Source organism: Colletotrichum truncatum (genome assembly GCF_014235925.2).
Source record: "Colletotrichum truncatum strain CMES1059 chromosome Unknown Contig_0002, whole genome shotgun sequence".
Lineage (NCBI taxonomy): Eukaryota > Fungi > Ascomycota > Sordariomycetes > Glomerellales > Glomerellaceae > Colletotrichum > Colletotrichum truncatum.
This window is the reverse complement of record NW_027222399.1, coordinates 1,184,276-1,198,240: the sequence shown is the minus strand read 5'-3', so window position 1 is coordinate 1,198,240 and position 13,965 is coordinate 1,184,276. Positions and strand designations below refer to the sequence as shown.

Here is a 13,965-nt window from a genome sequence, read left to right as displayed (position 1 = left end):
CTCATGTTGAATTTTGAAGCATGCGACACTACCTTGAGAAGCCACAGGGATGTTCATTCAGCTTGCTTTCTCCTATTGAGTACCTATTTGTTATAGTTTGCGATTTCTTACATAACCTCGTCGTTCGCCTCGCTGATCGAGGAGCTGAAGTGCATCTTTTGAGAAGTACATGAACTGTCACATTGGTTGACACTTGACGAATTTCTGCAATGAGCGACTAAATGTCTATGAATGCACTCTATGGTCCATCTAATCTGTAAACAACAGTCTACTGGCTTTTCAAAGTGACCACAGCATCCTTCAACCCCTTGCCAGTCGCGGTAACAGTAACCTCACCCGTAGCACCCTCCTCAAACTTCACAATCGCGAGTGCGAGTCCGCTGAAAGCTTTCCTCTGAAGAGAAGGGAACGCGACCAGGTCCGTCGGGTCGCCGTTATCAGTCGCGACGATTTCTCCGGGTCCCTCGATGCTAAACGTGATCTCGTTATCAGCGAACCTAACAAAGTCTCCATTTCCATCCAGTACTTCCACGGTGATGAAGGAAAGATCAGTTCCGTCAGCCGCAATGGTTGTCCGGTCGGCGGCAGCCCTCAATTGAGCCGCTTCGCCCACCGTCTTGACGACCTCGGTTGCCCATTCGGCACCGTCCTTGTACGTCACGACCTTCAGCTCTCCGGGCGCGTACTTGACCTCGTCCCAGCGGAAGCGGTACTTGAACTCCGCCCTCGTCTGTCTGCCCTGCGACTCTCCGTTGAGGAAGAGCTCCGCCTCATCCGCGGCGGTGAAGACGTGCACCGGCGTCGCCTCGCCGACGCGGTCCGGCCAGTTCCAGTGGGGGAGAATGTATGCGAACTTGAGGTCAGGTCGCCAGCGCGCTTGGTACAGGAAGAACCTGTCCTTTTTGAAGCCCGCGAGGTCGATTATGCCGGAGTACGAGCTGCGCGCGGAGTAGTACGGCGTCGGCTCGCCAATGTAGTCCCAGCCGGTCCAGACGAACTCGCCCGCGATGAAGGGGTTCCTGTCCTGCGCCGCGAAAGCCTTGTCGGCGGAGGAGCCAAAGTTGGCCGAGTAGAGCTCGTATGCGCTCACGTACCCGCTCGTCTGGTTTCCGCCCGACGTTTCGTTGACGGGCGCCCCGACGTCGTCCACCACCGGGAAGATGTACGTCCCGCGCGTGCTGAGCGCCGAGGCCGTCTCGCTGCCCAGGATCACCTTCTCGGGGAACGCCTCGTGGTAGTCGCCGTAGAGGGGGTTCGTCCTGATGCCGGACAGGTGCGAGTAGTTTGGCGTGTCGCGGATGCCCTCGCCTTGGTAGTTGAGACTGATCACGTCCATGGCGGTCGGGAACGACATGTTGGGCTTGGCGTAGTTCATCGACGCCGTCGACAGGCGCGTCGAGTCTTCTTCTCTTACGATGCCGCGGAGCTCCACGGCCGGGACCGTCCCCGGCTCACCAATCTGCTGCTCCGAGACCTCGTTTCCGAAGCTCCACATGACGACGGAAGGGTGGTTCCTGTCCCTTCTGATCACCGACCGCAGATCCGGCTCGTGCCAGTCTTCGAAGATGAGGTGGAAGTCGTTCTTTGTCTTGTTCCTGTACCAGCTGTCGAAGATCTCGTCCATGACGATGAAGCCCATGCTGTCCGTCAGCTCCAGCAGCTCCGTCGCCGGGGGGTTGTGCGCCATTCGCACCGCGTTGCAGCCGAGTTCTGCCAGGATCTCCAGCTGTCGCTCCGCGGCGCGGGTGTTGAATGCTGCGCCGATGGCGCCGAGGTCGTGGTGTTGGTTTACGCCTTGGAGGGGGATGTGCTCGCCGTTGACAATGATGCCCTTGTTGGAATCGTAGGTGATGGAGCGGATGCCAAATCTTGTTTGGTATGTGTCTACGGCTTTTCCGTCGATTAAAAGTGTTGTGATGGCGACATAACGATGGGGTTGCTGGTTCGGAGGAGGGCCCCAGAGCTGGGGATTCGAGACGGTCGAGGAGCCGTCAACGGATGCTTTGCTACCCGCCGCAACGGAGACTGTGGAAGATTTGAACGAGGATACCTTTTCGCCCTCTTTGCCGGTCTTGGAATCGAGGGTGTAAACATCGGTTGATACTTCAACCTTTTGCTCCGACTCGCCCTTGTTCTCAACTTCGACGACGAGGTCGAGGGTTGCGGACCCGGCGGAGACGTCCTTGGAGACGATGAACGTCCCCCATTGCCCGACGTGAACCGGGCTGACCTTGGTCAGCCAGACGTTACGGTAAAGACCGCCGCCTGGGTACCAGCGTGCTGAGTCGGGAGGGTTGTCAAGACGAATTGCTAGGATGTTGTTCCCGCAGGGCTTGAGGTACTCGGTAAGGTCCAGTCGGAAAGAGTTGTACGGGTACGGCCAGCCACCGACGAGGTAGCCGTTGAGCCAGACCATAGCGTAGGACATGGCGCCGTCGATGTCGAGGTAGATGGACTTGCCCCTGTCCTCGGGGTTCAACTTCAGACTGCGGCGGTACCAACCGACTCCGTGTACGGGCAAACGACCCATTCCACCACCAATGATGGGATCTTGTTCGGTGTAAAACGGGCCCTTGATGGCCCAGTCGTGAGGCAGGTTCACCGTCTCCCAGGCCGCATCATCGAACTCCGCAGACGCGTAGGACACATTACGGGTGGGCTCGTCAGCGGGGCGCTCATGGTGCTTCTCTGGGTCGTTGATGAAGTCGTTGGCGGAGGGGAGAATCCATGGCTTCAGAACGAAGACGTCAGTGAGGTTCTCCAAGTCTGGGCGGTGATCGTAGATGATGCCATCTGGGTTGAACTCGGAGCGCCAGAAACGCCAGCCCTTATTGATACTGACGCGCTCGCGACCAGTAGAGATTGTAGTATTATCCTGCCTCTTGATGCTCAGCGCCGCAGCAGGGCGAGAGACGAGCAAGAGGACGAAGCTCAGAAGGACTAGCCCGTAAGTGCGCCGTCGTGAAGACATTTTGGCGGCCTATGCTGGAGTACAGCAAAATCGGAACCAGCTCCAGACGCATTACCATCCCGTCTTCTTATAAGCTGCCTCATCCTGAACGAGGCCCACTGCCTTCCTCGCATTGCTCGATTCGATCATCATCGTAACGTCGGACTATTCCAGCAGCAGAAAATGTAGCATTTGGAGAACGCGCCGGATAGCTCCAACTTTGTTCGGCTTTGGGAGTCAATTGTTGATGGAGTAATCTCGGGTGAATAGCTTCCAGGCCCCCCGCACCCCGCGTCTCTCCCCGCGGGAACTACGACGGTACAGGGATGCGTCCCGTAAATCTACGGCATACCCACGATGCATTTAGCCTGATTGCTGCGTTCCCTTTGACGATTGGTCCGCCTGTGGCCGTTGAGGGGGCTTTGTTCTCGAGGTTGGCTGATCTCTAGGCCCAAAAGTCAGTTGGAAAAAGACCTCATTACAAAGTTGGAGAAGACGGAATTGGCCACCCACATCGCGCTCCTTGCGTCGATGGATCGGGAAGTTGTTGCATCTCGGCCGGGCAAGACTTCCTTTGCTTCTGCTCTATGGAAAGTTCGTCCAAGTCCCCGCAGTTGTAAGTCACGCGGTGATTCTTGGTAGTCGGAGGTGCATAGTCTCGGTTACCGGTGGATGCATCTCGGATGTGTGGGAAGAGTGGTTGCGTCATTGTCAGGCGTTTACAAGCCATGGTAGACGACATGCGGCTTTCTTTGTCGAAAAAGCAACTCTAGGTGATATAATCGTCAATCGAAATGAGTATCTCTACGTATGTATTGGTCCTTATTGAGATGGCTTAGAGCGGACCGAATCTGTACCCAACTTCAGAGACCACTCATTAGATGGATATAAGTCAATTTTAGAGTTGGAAAGTGTTGACGTGTCTTCTCGTCACAATAGCGTAAATCAAGTTCGTTATTTTGCATTTTTTAGAATCGTTGGGTTATTACCGCCAGACTTAGTACAATGTCTTAAAATGGGGCGTAAATGCTATCACTGTCGAGTTGTAAAGTCTTCTAGCCCACTAATTGACATGCTTTAACAATTATCCAATTAAAATCAACTGAGCATGCGTTCAGTTCCGAGAGTCTATGTTGAATCAGTTGAGGGAATGCTGCCTTACTTGTGAGCCTAGGCAGCCAAGTTGGTCATTCAGAGGAAGGCAACTTGCAAGATGAGACTAATTCTTTATACGTGCTTAGATTCACTCCTTAAGACCTACTGAGCATGGGTTCAACATAGTGTGTTTGCATAATCGCAACGAAAAACTCTAGAATAAGATGGTTTTGGTACGCTTCCAAATGCGTAGACTACCTTACCGTTGAAAAGGTGGACGAATTGCGCTGAATGATTTTACAACCTTAGAGAGGGATAGAGCCCATATGTGTTCATTCTGTAAACAAACCTGTCGATGCATCATACAAGGAATCCACAACGTACAACTAAACGGTCAACCATCTAGCTACTAATCGTCCATACCCAATGAAAAGATCATAGGTGCCGATAGCGATGCAAGTCCTATGGCACGCTCATGTGCCGAGAATCAGCCGAGTACAGCAAATACGCCAAACACGCCCAACCTAAATTATCTTCGTTAGGGCGCGACAACAGGGCCAATCATATCACTCGCTTCATCTGAGCAGCTGAAAGCTGTGGCCCTCGAAAGAGTCATTTCTGATGTGCAAGGAGCCAAAGTTGCTGGAAAACAGACGGATTTCAAATCCGCCAAGAGTGACTCATACGCCTTTGGACAAACTCTCACTGCAGCCACTGTTTAAGTTGAATGTAATCAGCTCTTCTTCTGGTAATCCGAATGATTATAGAATTTCCCGGGAAAGACTCATATCGTCAACATCAGATTCGTTTCAGTAAGGCGTCAATCGTGACCCAAGCAAAAGACGTTGAATTCAACTCGGGAATACGGTAGTTACTCAATCATGGCATCAATCGCATCACAACTACGAAACCGCAAATGGACGAGAGATTCTCATCTCATCTCAACCGACATTAGCCTTATTTCCATAAAAGATCTCAATGACGCCTTCGCTTCCGAAGAGTTCTACTGGGGCAAACCTCTACCCGAACCCGTCGCCAAAGAAACGCTCCAAAACTCGCTGTGCTTCGCGCTCTACGACCTGAAAACAACTCCCCTCGAGACTGCCGAAGACTTACTTCGTCAGAAAGCTTCTGGCACCACCGTGGATGATGACTTGACACCAAAGTTCATCGGTGTAGGTTTCACAGGGGGTGAAACGGAATTCCGTTCGTCAATAGCAAATAACAGTAAATTGGTTCTAATCGATGGTTCATGATAGTTGAAAGTGGTGTTGTTGACTAGAAGGTGGGGATATTCCCCCTTGGCCTGTCACGTGGGTCTGGGAGGCTTGGGCCTCTCAGCCTGGCGGGCGTGTGGCTGGAAGTGCCACACGACTCCGTATTCCGGAGGCTTGGGCCTCTCAGCCTGGCGGGCGTATGGCTAGAAGTGCCACACGACTCCGTATTCCAACTATCGCAACACTGGAAACTCTCTTTTTATAGTGTTGAAGCGGTTGGAATACGTTGTCCCTATACAGTTCCGTCTCCTCGTCAATTCAGCCTCCTATCCCTACTTTCTCCCATAGTTACGGTCTTATTACCTATCCCTCTATACATATCGTTATCGTATTGCTATCAACGAATCTCTCGAAGGCTCGATTTGGTTTGCTCTTCGTAAGGGTATTAGCAGGGTTATCTTCGCCGTTAATCTAACGAATTACTTATAGTTCTCGTCTTTCATACAATTGTCTTAACGCTATAATATCGATCATAAGTCGCTTTTCTTTAGTAGTGCCTAGCTTTACGAGATACTTGTATAGCGAATAAGAATTAGTATAGACAACTATCTAAATCGTTAGTAGGTTAAGGTAGTTAGTAATTATCGCTAGGGTTATAGCGAAGGCGTAGGCTATATCGACGCTAGCGACTATCCTATAGATCTCTAACGCTAATACGCTACGGGTAACTTATTTACTCTTCGTAAAGCTATAATAAACAAGGTTATTATAAATCGTAAATTCTCCGTTATTACTATTAGAAGAAGTATCGTTAGCTAGGATGATCAGAAACCCTAATTAGGAGGAGAGGTCGTAGTTATTAGCAAACGACTTATTAACGAAAACGAATAGCTTAGCTATTATAAGGTCGAGTAGGATAAACGTTATTCCTCGGTTAGGCGATTCTATTTGCTATCGAATCCGTTGATTTAATACTTTTATCGCTTCTAGCGAGGGGTCTTAGTATTAGGTAGCAATAGATAAATCGAAACAGGCCTCGGGTTGGCAAATTAACGCGATATACGCCCTTCTAGCGCGTTGTTCGATATATTGCTATTTTAGGTTAGGTTTAGTAATCTTAATATATCGTAACTTCTTAGCTTGTCCCTTTTGCCTTAAATTAATCGAATTATCGGTTGACAGCGCGATTATCCCTCTGTTAAATTAGAGGGGTTTGTTAATTATAAGGATATTCTTCGCTTTTGCTATAAAAGCCGCTTTTTCTAACTATTCGTCTTCTAATTATAAGAACGCCTTGTCTAACAAACCGAGGGTATCGTCGGTTTATATGCCGATATAGCTAAAGTATAGATTTTCGGTAGATAAGATTAATAGGCATAGATCGTACGAAGAAGTAACTATCTAGAGATTCTCTCTATGATGCTTATGATACGTTGCTTATTAGTAGGTTCTAGCTTCTGCAATTCCGTATAAAGGCTTTATAACCTTTATAATAGTCCCTTTTAGGTACTGGTCTTGAATTTGCTTCGGTAGGTAGGCGAGAATAGTACGATTAAGCCTTATAGAGGATTGAACGTAGGCTTGTATAATATCTCGAAGCCATAGTTGTTTCTTTTCTCGTAGGAGTAACGGGGTAATTAATAGAATTAGCTGTTAACTCGCCTGCTAAATCGTTAGCGATTAGGTTAATATAGCCTTCTTGCTATCGTTAGCGTAACCTTATATTATAAGTCTCGATTTCTCGTAGGGTTTAGTTGTTTTACCTTTGACTTTGTTAACGATACGAGATCGGAAGATTCGTACGTTCTAGTACCTTCTCTTATTAAACTAGGTAAATTTAAATACTCTTCTAGCGATAAGGCTATTAATCTCTTATTTAGTTAACTATTCGAACGGTTCGCTTAGTATAGTAATAATACCTTCTCGTCGTAGTTTGATTACTAATTCTTCGTCTACTTACTTCTTAATTGATAGGAATATTTATTAATAATCCGGGTTATCGTTGAATTCCTCTATAAAGTAGGCGATTGGTAGTAGTCTCTTCCGGGGTCTGCCTAGGCGTCTTCTCGGTAGCTCTAGTGCTTCTTGCGGTTCGTCCGGTTTACTACCTCCGCCGGCGACGATAATTTCGTTACGTACTACTTCCTACTGCGGTATCTTAGCTTCGGGTTCTTCTTCTTCTGGCGCGGCGATGGAATTAGGTAGTTGATCGGGATCTTCATAGTATAGTTTAACTATGGCAGACCGGAAGGTCTTCGGACTACGTAGCGTATCGATAGTATAGGTTTTGCCATTTATAGCTACTAAAGTAAACGGTCCGGTCTAGCCCTTCTTTTCGCGCTATACTCGTACTTACGACCGTAGTAGTAAATTAATAATTAGCCTTATATCAAGGCTATTGCGGGTAGCGATAGCTTCTGCTACCTATCGCCTTGCGTAAAGTTCGCATACTTCGCTTGTCGCCTTCTTAATCGCTTTCGCCTGCCTTATGACTTCGGGAGATAGTAGCAAATCGTTAGTAATTCGTAGGTACGAGCCGAATACTAAGAGTGTTAGCACTATTCCGTTTAGGCTAGCAGTATCGTTAACTGCTTTGACTACTGTTTAAAGTACTAATTCTAGCGTAATTATTAGGTCTTCTGCTTTAATAATTTCGTACGCCCTCCTTAGAGGTATATAGTATCGTTTAACTTTCTTAATATTATTATAGGCTTTTATAGGAATTTCCTTGATTTTAATTGCTATTCCTCTCGCCGCGTTTCGGAATTCTGTTAAGCGGAAGCTTATTCTAGCGTCGGTAACTAGCCAGTCTAGGGGTCCCTGATACACATCTATTTAGCAGAAGCGTAAGGTGTCGAATTGAGGGTTCAGAACGATGTATATTCCGTTATGTGTGTAACTGTCAGATTGAGCGCGCTACGCGAGGCTTCGGCAACGCTCGGCAGAACACTATTTCCGAGCGCCGAGCCCCGGGTCAGGGGGTGGCATACCCCCTTCCCTACGCGCCCCTGAAGGGCCCTTAGACAGTTACACACATAACGGAATATACATCGTTCTAAACCCTCAATTCGACAGTAACTGTCTAAGGGCCCTTCAGGGGCGCGTAGGGAAGGGGGTATGCCACCCCCTGACCCGGGGCTCGGCGCTCGGAAATAGTGTTCTGCCGAGCGTTGCCGAAGCCTCGCGTAGCGCGCTCAATCTGACACACCCCCTCAGGGGAGCGCCGAATCGGGGCTTCCCTGCCCTCGAGTCGCCCTCTCCCCCTCGTATTTAGATTACACTGCGTTCAGAGCTCTTCTTTCGCTCATCCCTCGGCTGGTAGGCTTTCTACTGCGCTGTCTCCTCTCCTTCTGCTAAGAGGACGTTTTATACGTACAACTCGCGTACCACAGCAAGTCACGAGCTTCCCGTGGCACTCGGAGCGCGCTTCTCGTGGTCTTCGACCGCCCAGACGTCTTCCTGCGCGGCTCTCTTGGCCCACGCTTCTTCGTCTTCTTCTAATTCGCGTCTCCGATTCCGCTTCAGGAGCTCTGCCTGTTCGCTTATACGGACCTGCTTCCGGAACTCGCGGAACTGTGGGAGCGCGAGACTCTTCGTCAGACCGTCTGCCATAAGCTCTGACGACGGTGTGTATGCCACGGATACGCGCTTCGCTGCGACCTCTTGTCGTAGCCAGTGGTTGTGAATATCCACGTGCCGTAAGCGCGTCTGAAGGGTCACTAGATCCGTTGTCACCAGTCGAACGGTCTGTAAGTTGTCGCATTGGATCTGAATCGTGGGTACGTTGCGCTTTTCTGCGGGAAACGTCGCTTCCGGCGCTTCTTCTGTTGGAAGGTATACGTTTAGCGCGGAGATCAGGCGGCTTGCAAATAGCGCTTCCTTTGCTGCTTGCGAGAGGGATAGCAGCTCAGCTTCCGTCGTAGATGTGGTGACCGTGGCCTGTTTGTTAGCGCGCCACGCAACGAGCCTGCCGAATAGCTTCATAGCGAGCGCCTGAGAGCTCTTCCGATCCAGGGAGTTGTCTGCGAAGCTGGCATCTGACGCCACGATAAGCGTGTCTTCCTCGCTGCCGGGTTCGCAGCCGTATTCGAGGCAGAGGTAGCGGGTGGAATAGAGGTAGGCGAGCGCTCTGTCCGCTGCGCGTTGGTGTTTCGGCCCGGGATTCTGGTTAAAGCGCGCGAGACGGCTTGCCGCGAACGCGACGTCGGGTCTCGTCATTATTGCGGCGTATAGGAGAGTCCCGACCTTCTTCTGGTACTGGTTGACTTCCTACGCGCTGGCCTCTCCTTCGTAGGGTAGAAGCTCCTCCAGGACCATAGGAGTATACGAGCGCGCTTCAGAACCGTCTTCTAACGCGTTAGCTGTGGGTGGAAGCAGCCGCCTTACCTTCTCGGCGTAAACTGCCTGCGAGAGCCATAATCGGCGTGTGGCTCGGTCTCGTATGACCTCGATTCCTAAAAACCACTGGAGGTCTCCGCCTCCTTCGAAGTGGTAGCGCTTCTGTAGCTTAGAGACCTCCCGCAGCGCTGCCTCCTTGCGCGCGCGGGGAAACGCCAGTACGCAGTCGTCCACGTAGAAGAAGAACATGACTTCGCCTTTTTGCCAGCAGCAATTCTCGCCTGCCACGCGTTCGAATCCACGTTCTACGAGTCCCTTTTCTAAGTAGCGTTGCTACAGGAGAGGGGAACGTCGTAGGCCGTATAGCGCCTTTCTTAATCGCAGGATTCTTCCTGGAACGCGGTAGCCCGGCGGAAGCTCCATATAGACGGTCTCGTCTAGATCCGCGTGGACGAAGGCGTTTACCGCATCGTATTGTAGTAATTCTAGGTCAAAGCGCGCGGCAACGGCTATCAGAACTCGGAACGACATACCTGCGAGCGTCGCGGCGTACGTCTCCCGCGCGTCTCTTGCTTGCTAGTCTCCTCGAATAACCAGGCGTGCCTTGAATTTGGCTAATCGCCCGTGCTTATCAAGCTTGTAAGTGTATACCCAGTGGCATCCGAGGACCTGGTAGCCGCGCGAGGCGCTTCTTGCGACCTCTTCCCACGAGCGGGACTCCTTGTACCCGTCTAGGTAGCTTCTTTCAGCGCGCAGGAACTCCTCCCGGAAAGGGTGACGTTGCAACTGATCGTGAGACGTTAGCAAAGGGGCCAGATCCCTCCAGTAGGCGCCTTTCTTTCGGCCTTGCGCTTCCACGCGGGAGCGGAGCTCGGTCGGCGCCAACGCAGTCACTACATCCCGGTTACCGCGCGCTCTGAGATCCTTCGTCTCTTCTGCGAGCGTCTGGCTCCGGTCTCTGTGGGAGCTGGGCTTACTTGTCTCAAACGCTTCTACTACGGAGCAACCTTCCTGGGATTCACTTGCCTCTTGCTGACCTGTAACTTGGTCTTCCAAAGGGCCTTCATCCGCGCCGTCATTCCCGGATTTCACGGTGAAGGTTGCCTCGGAAACCCTCTCAGGGGCGCGCGGCTGGCCAGGCACAACGCGATCCCTTCGTGGGCCGTCTTGACGTCTAGGGTTTTGTTTGTGAAGCGTCGTTCCAGCTAGAAAAGCGGCTTTGTACGACGTCCGTGGTGTGACCTTCTTATAGATGGGCTTCGTAGCGGGGATATCCCGCGTATGCTCTTCTCCCCACCCCCTCACGTCGAGCTCGGTGAGCACCGCGAGAAAGGATGTGGGAGGCGACGCCTCCGGCGTCGGAAAGGGCTCAAACCGCGCTCCCGTGTATTGCCCTTCCACTTGCTTAGGCGCGTCCGCTTTAGCGTTATGGTGCCCGAGCGCTTCTGCTGCTTCCAGGGCAGGCTCACCGGGATCGGCGTGCTCTGAGACTTCTTCTGCTTCTTCGTCAGCGCTTTGTATATAGTTTTCTGAGCCCGTGGTCTGTCTGATCAGCTCCTCTATGCGCTGCTGAATCGCCTGCAGGTCGAGGTGGTTGATTTCTTCCACTAGGGACCTGACGTTGCCGTCGAAGTGGCATTTCTCGTTAAACACCACATCGCGCGTGGTAAATACTTCACTACGCAGGGGATTCTATATCCGGAACGAGTTGCTTGATGTGTAGCCGACTAGGTAGCCTATCCAGGCACGCGGAGCGAGTTTCTGGCGCCTGTTGCGCTTTCCTGACAGTGTGGTGAACCACGAGGGGTCGTTGAATACATGGATCGTTGATCCAGAGTCCAGGATCGCCGATCTGAAGAGCTCGTATGTCTCCGGAGCGGTGTGGAAGGCACTCGGGACGGTCCCCTTGCTTCGGCCATATAGTCAGTGTTCTTCTTTCGCTGGTTCTCTTACCTTCCTGACACGGTTTGCGAGCGTTTCGTCTTTTCTCATCCGCTCGTCGAGGTTCGCGAGAAGCTCTCTACTCGGCTCGTACTACTCAGGGCGCTCCCGTTCGTTGACGAGCCAGCACTTCGAGAGCGGGTGAGGTTTCAGGCACGCAGGGCACAGCCGGTTGCCCTCGCTCTCCCTATCGCTTCTCTTCCGCGACCGGTCTCTGCGAGCTCCTCCTCTGGAGCGCGTGTTTCCTCGAGATCCCCGGCTGCTTCTCATTGGTACCGTTAGGCGCGCGGGGGAAGTTCGTTCCCCTTCCTCTTCGTTTCTTGAAGTGGCTTCTGTGGTAGGACCAAACGCTCCGCGTCCGGCCTGCTTCTTCGGGTTGTGTTGAGAGGTTGTTTGTAGGAACCGCCGCGCGTCTGACAAGACTTCTCCAACGCTCAGTTTCTCGCTTTCGACGCGTTCGTCCTTGACGGTCTGGTATGAGAAGATCTATGTATCGGCGTAGCTATGGCTCACGGCGTAGGTGAATTCCGGGAACCATATACTGGGGAGCTCGGTACCCGGGACGCCTGCCGCTGCTGCTTCGTGGATTGATTCTTCCCACTTCGTAAGCCACTCTTCCAGCTCTTTCTTCGTTGCGAGTCGCTTCCGCTCCGGTATCTGGAGCGCTTTCTTATATGCTTCGCTCGCGGCGGTGCGTCTCTCACGAGTGGTTATCCCTACGCGTTCCTTCAACGCGTAGACCCAGCGGTCCAGTGCGCGGTCCGCGGTACAGCAGCTCTTGAGGAGAGAGGTGCTGACTGTATCTCGGACCTAGTCTTCGAGCACGCGAATCCCTTTCAGGAACGCTTCATGGGTCTTGGAGCGCTCTATATATTCAGACCGACGTTCCTTATACAGGGCGAGATTGGCTGCCGAGAGCTCCTCCAGCGCTTGTGCGCGCGTTTCGTAGTCGGCGTCTTCGTTTAGCACTTCGGCTTTGCCGGTCTTGGGGTGATCGTATATTTCGGGGCGCTTCAGCCGCTCCATCCGCCGCTCGAGACGCGTTTGTCCCGTGTTTAAGGCGCCTGGGCGCTGGGGATCGATATATCGCCAGAGGTCGTAGGACTTGGCCTTCGACTGCAGCTGGTCGATCCATAGGATCCAGTCGGCAGGGGTATTCAGGGTGATTTTCGCGCTTGAGGAGGACATTTCGACGATAGGGGTTCAATTGGGCGCGTAGAAAGGGCTTTCGTATGCGTAGAATAGATGGCTGGCGGCGTTTAACGTAAACGCAGCACGTATCAGACTGTTAATTATCGAATTAAGGGTTCAGAACGATGTATATTCCGTTATGTGTGTAACTGTCTAAGGGCCCTTCAGGGGCGCGTAGGGAAGGGGGTATGCCACCCCCTGACCCGGGGCTCGGCGCTCGGAAATAGTGTTCTGCCGAGCGTTGCCGAAGCCTCGCGTAGCGCGCTCAATCTGACATAAGGCTTCCTAAGTAGCTTTCGCAGAAATGTCCTTAAGGAACCGGGCGGCGTTAAACGCCGTAGCGGTATCGACGACGTAGAAGACCGGTCTATTACCCTTAAGGTATATTACGTCGGCGATAACCTCGTAGTTAAATTCGTAATCGTCTCGTAACGTGAATTTGAACCGTGATAGCGCTAGTGCGTGCATTTAGCATCGATAGCAGACTTTCGATAGTTGCTTAATTGCCGTAATTTCAATTAGGTAGCCGGCCCTCTAGAGCACCTTATATAATCGTTAAATAGATAGGTGTCCGAAGCGATGGTAAACCTGTTGCAATTTAGCGTCTATAAGGTGGTTCTAGGCGAGTAGTTTCTCCTTATCAAGTAATAACCATAGGTAGCCCTATTTGCGAATAATAGGTACGACCTTGTTTCCTTAGATAAAGGTATTTATAACGTTGTTAAAGTAGACTTTTAATCGGTCTATATCTCCTAGGCATATAAGGAAAGGAGTATTAGTCTTAATAACGTAAAATTTAACGCTTCTAAACGGCGTTAGTACTTTCATAGTCCTTATAGACTCTAGTAGTATCCTATCGCCGAATTTTACTATAACGCCGCTAGCCGCCTTAGTATTTAACATAATTCCTTCGTAAATTTATTATAAGGCTACGAATTGTAGGTAGCTAGCGGTTGAGAATCCTACTACGCCCGAGTCGGGCATAATCCCTTAGAAGTTCTAGGCAAAGTAGCGTCCCTCGAGTATAAATTGCGAAGGTAGCTCTTTCGGTTCTAGTTAGTTACGGAAGAGGTCTTCTTTCGTAATAGCATAGCAGGTTAACTAGTCTGCTAGAATCGTAGCGATCCTATTACTATTAATTACTATTATAGTAAAATAGGCGGTAACTTGGAATTAACTATCGCTACTAGTCTCTTCCTCTTCGTTACTTTTACTAGTTTGTTCGGTTACGTA

General features: G+C 51.1%; 4 protein-coding genes across 4 annotated transcripts; 1 reads left to right on the top strand and 3 right to left on the bottom strand.

Moving 5' to 3' along the window:
- Positions 1–268: 268 nt before the first annotated feature.
- CTRU02_203291 (beta-galactosidase (glycosyl hydrolase family 2)) lies at positions 269–2,971 on the bottom strand (the record flags this gene model as incomplete). The annotated part of the gene is made up of 1 exon (XM_036733760.1): positions 269–2,971. The coding sequence occupies one exon, from the start codon at positions 2,969–2,971 to the stop codon at positions 269–271; it is 2,703 nt and encodes a 900-aa protein (XP_036574503.1).
- A 1,955-nt stretch (positions 2,972–4,926) lies between these two features.
- On the top strand, positions 4,927–5,327 carry CTRU02_203290 (putative GNAT family N-acetyltransferase; the record flags this gene model as incomplete). The annotated part of the gene is made up of 2 exons (XM_070204178.1): positions 4,927–5,251; positions 5,305–5,327. The coding sequence occupies 2 exons, from the start codon at positions 4,927–4,929 to the stop codon at positions 5,325–5,327; spliced, it is 348 nt and encodes a 115-aa protein (XP_070061941.1).
- A 6,700-nt stretch (positions 5,328–12,027) lies between these two features.
- CTRU02_203289 (gag protein) lies at positions 12,028–12,729 on the bottom strand (the record flags this gene model as incomplete). Its single annotated transcript, XM_070204177.1, has 2 exons — positions 12,028–12,338; positions 12,426–12,729. 2 exons carry the CDS (start codon positions 12,727–12,729, stop codon positions 12,028–12,030), a joined length of 615 nt encoding a protein of 204 aa, XP_070061940.1.
- Positions 12,730–13,428: 699 nt separating this feature from the next.
- Positions 13,429–13,635, bottom strand: CTRU02_203288 (uncharacterized protein; the record flags this gene model as incomplete). Its single annotated transcript, XM_070204176.1, has 1 exon — positions 13,429–13,635. The coding sequence occupies one exon, from the start codon at positions 13,633–13,635 to the stop codon at positions 13,429–13,431; it is 207 nt and encodes a 68-aa protein (XP_070061939.1).
- Between the last annotated feature and the right edge of the window lie 330 nt (positions 13,636–13,965).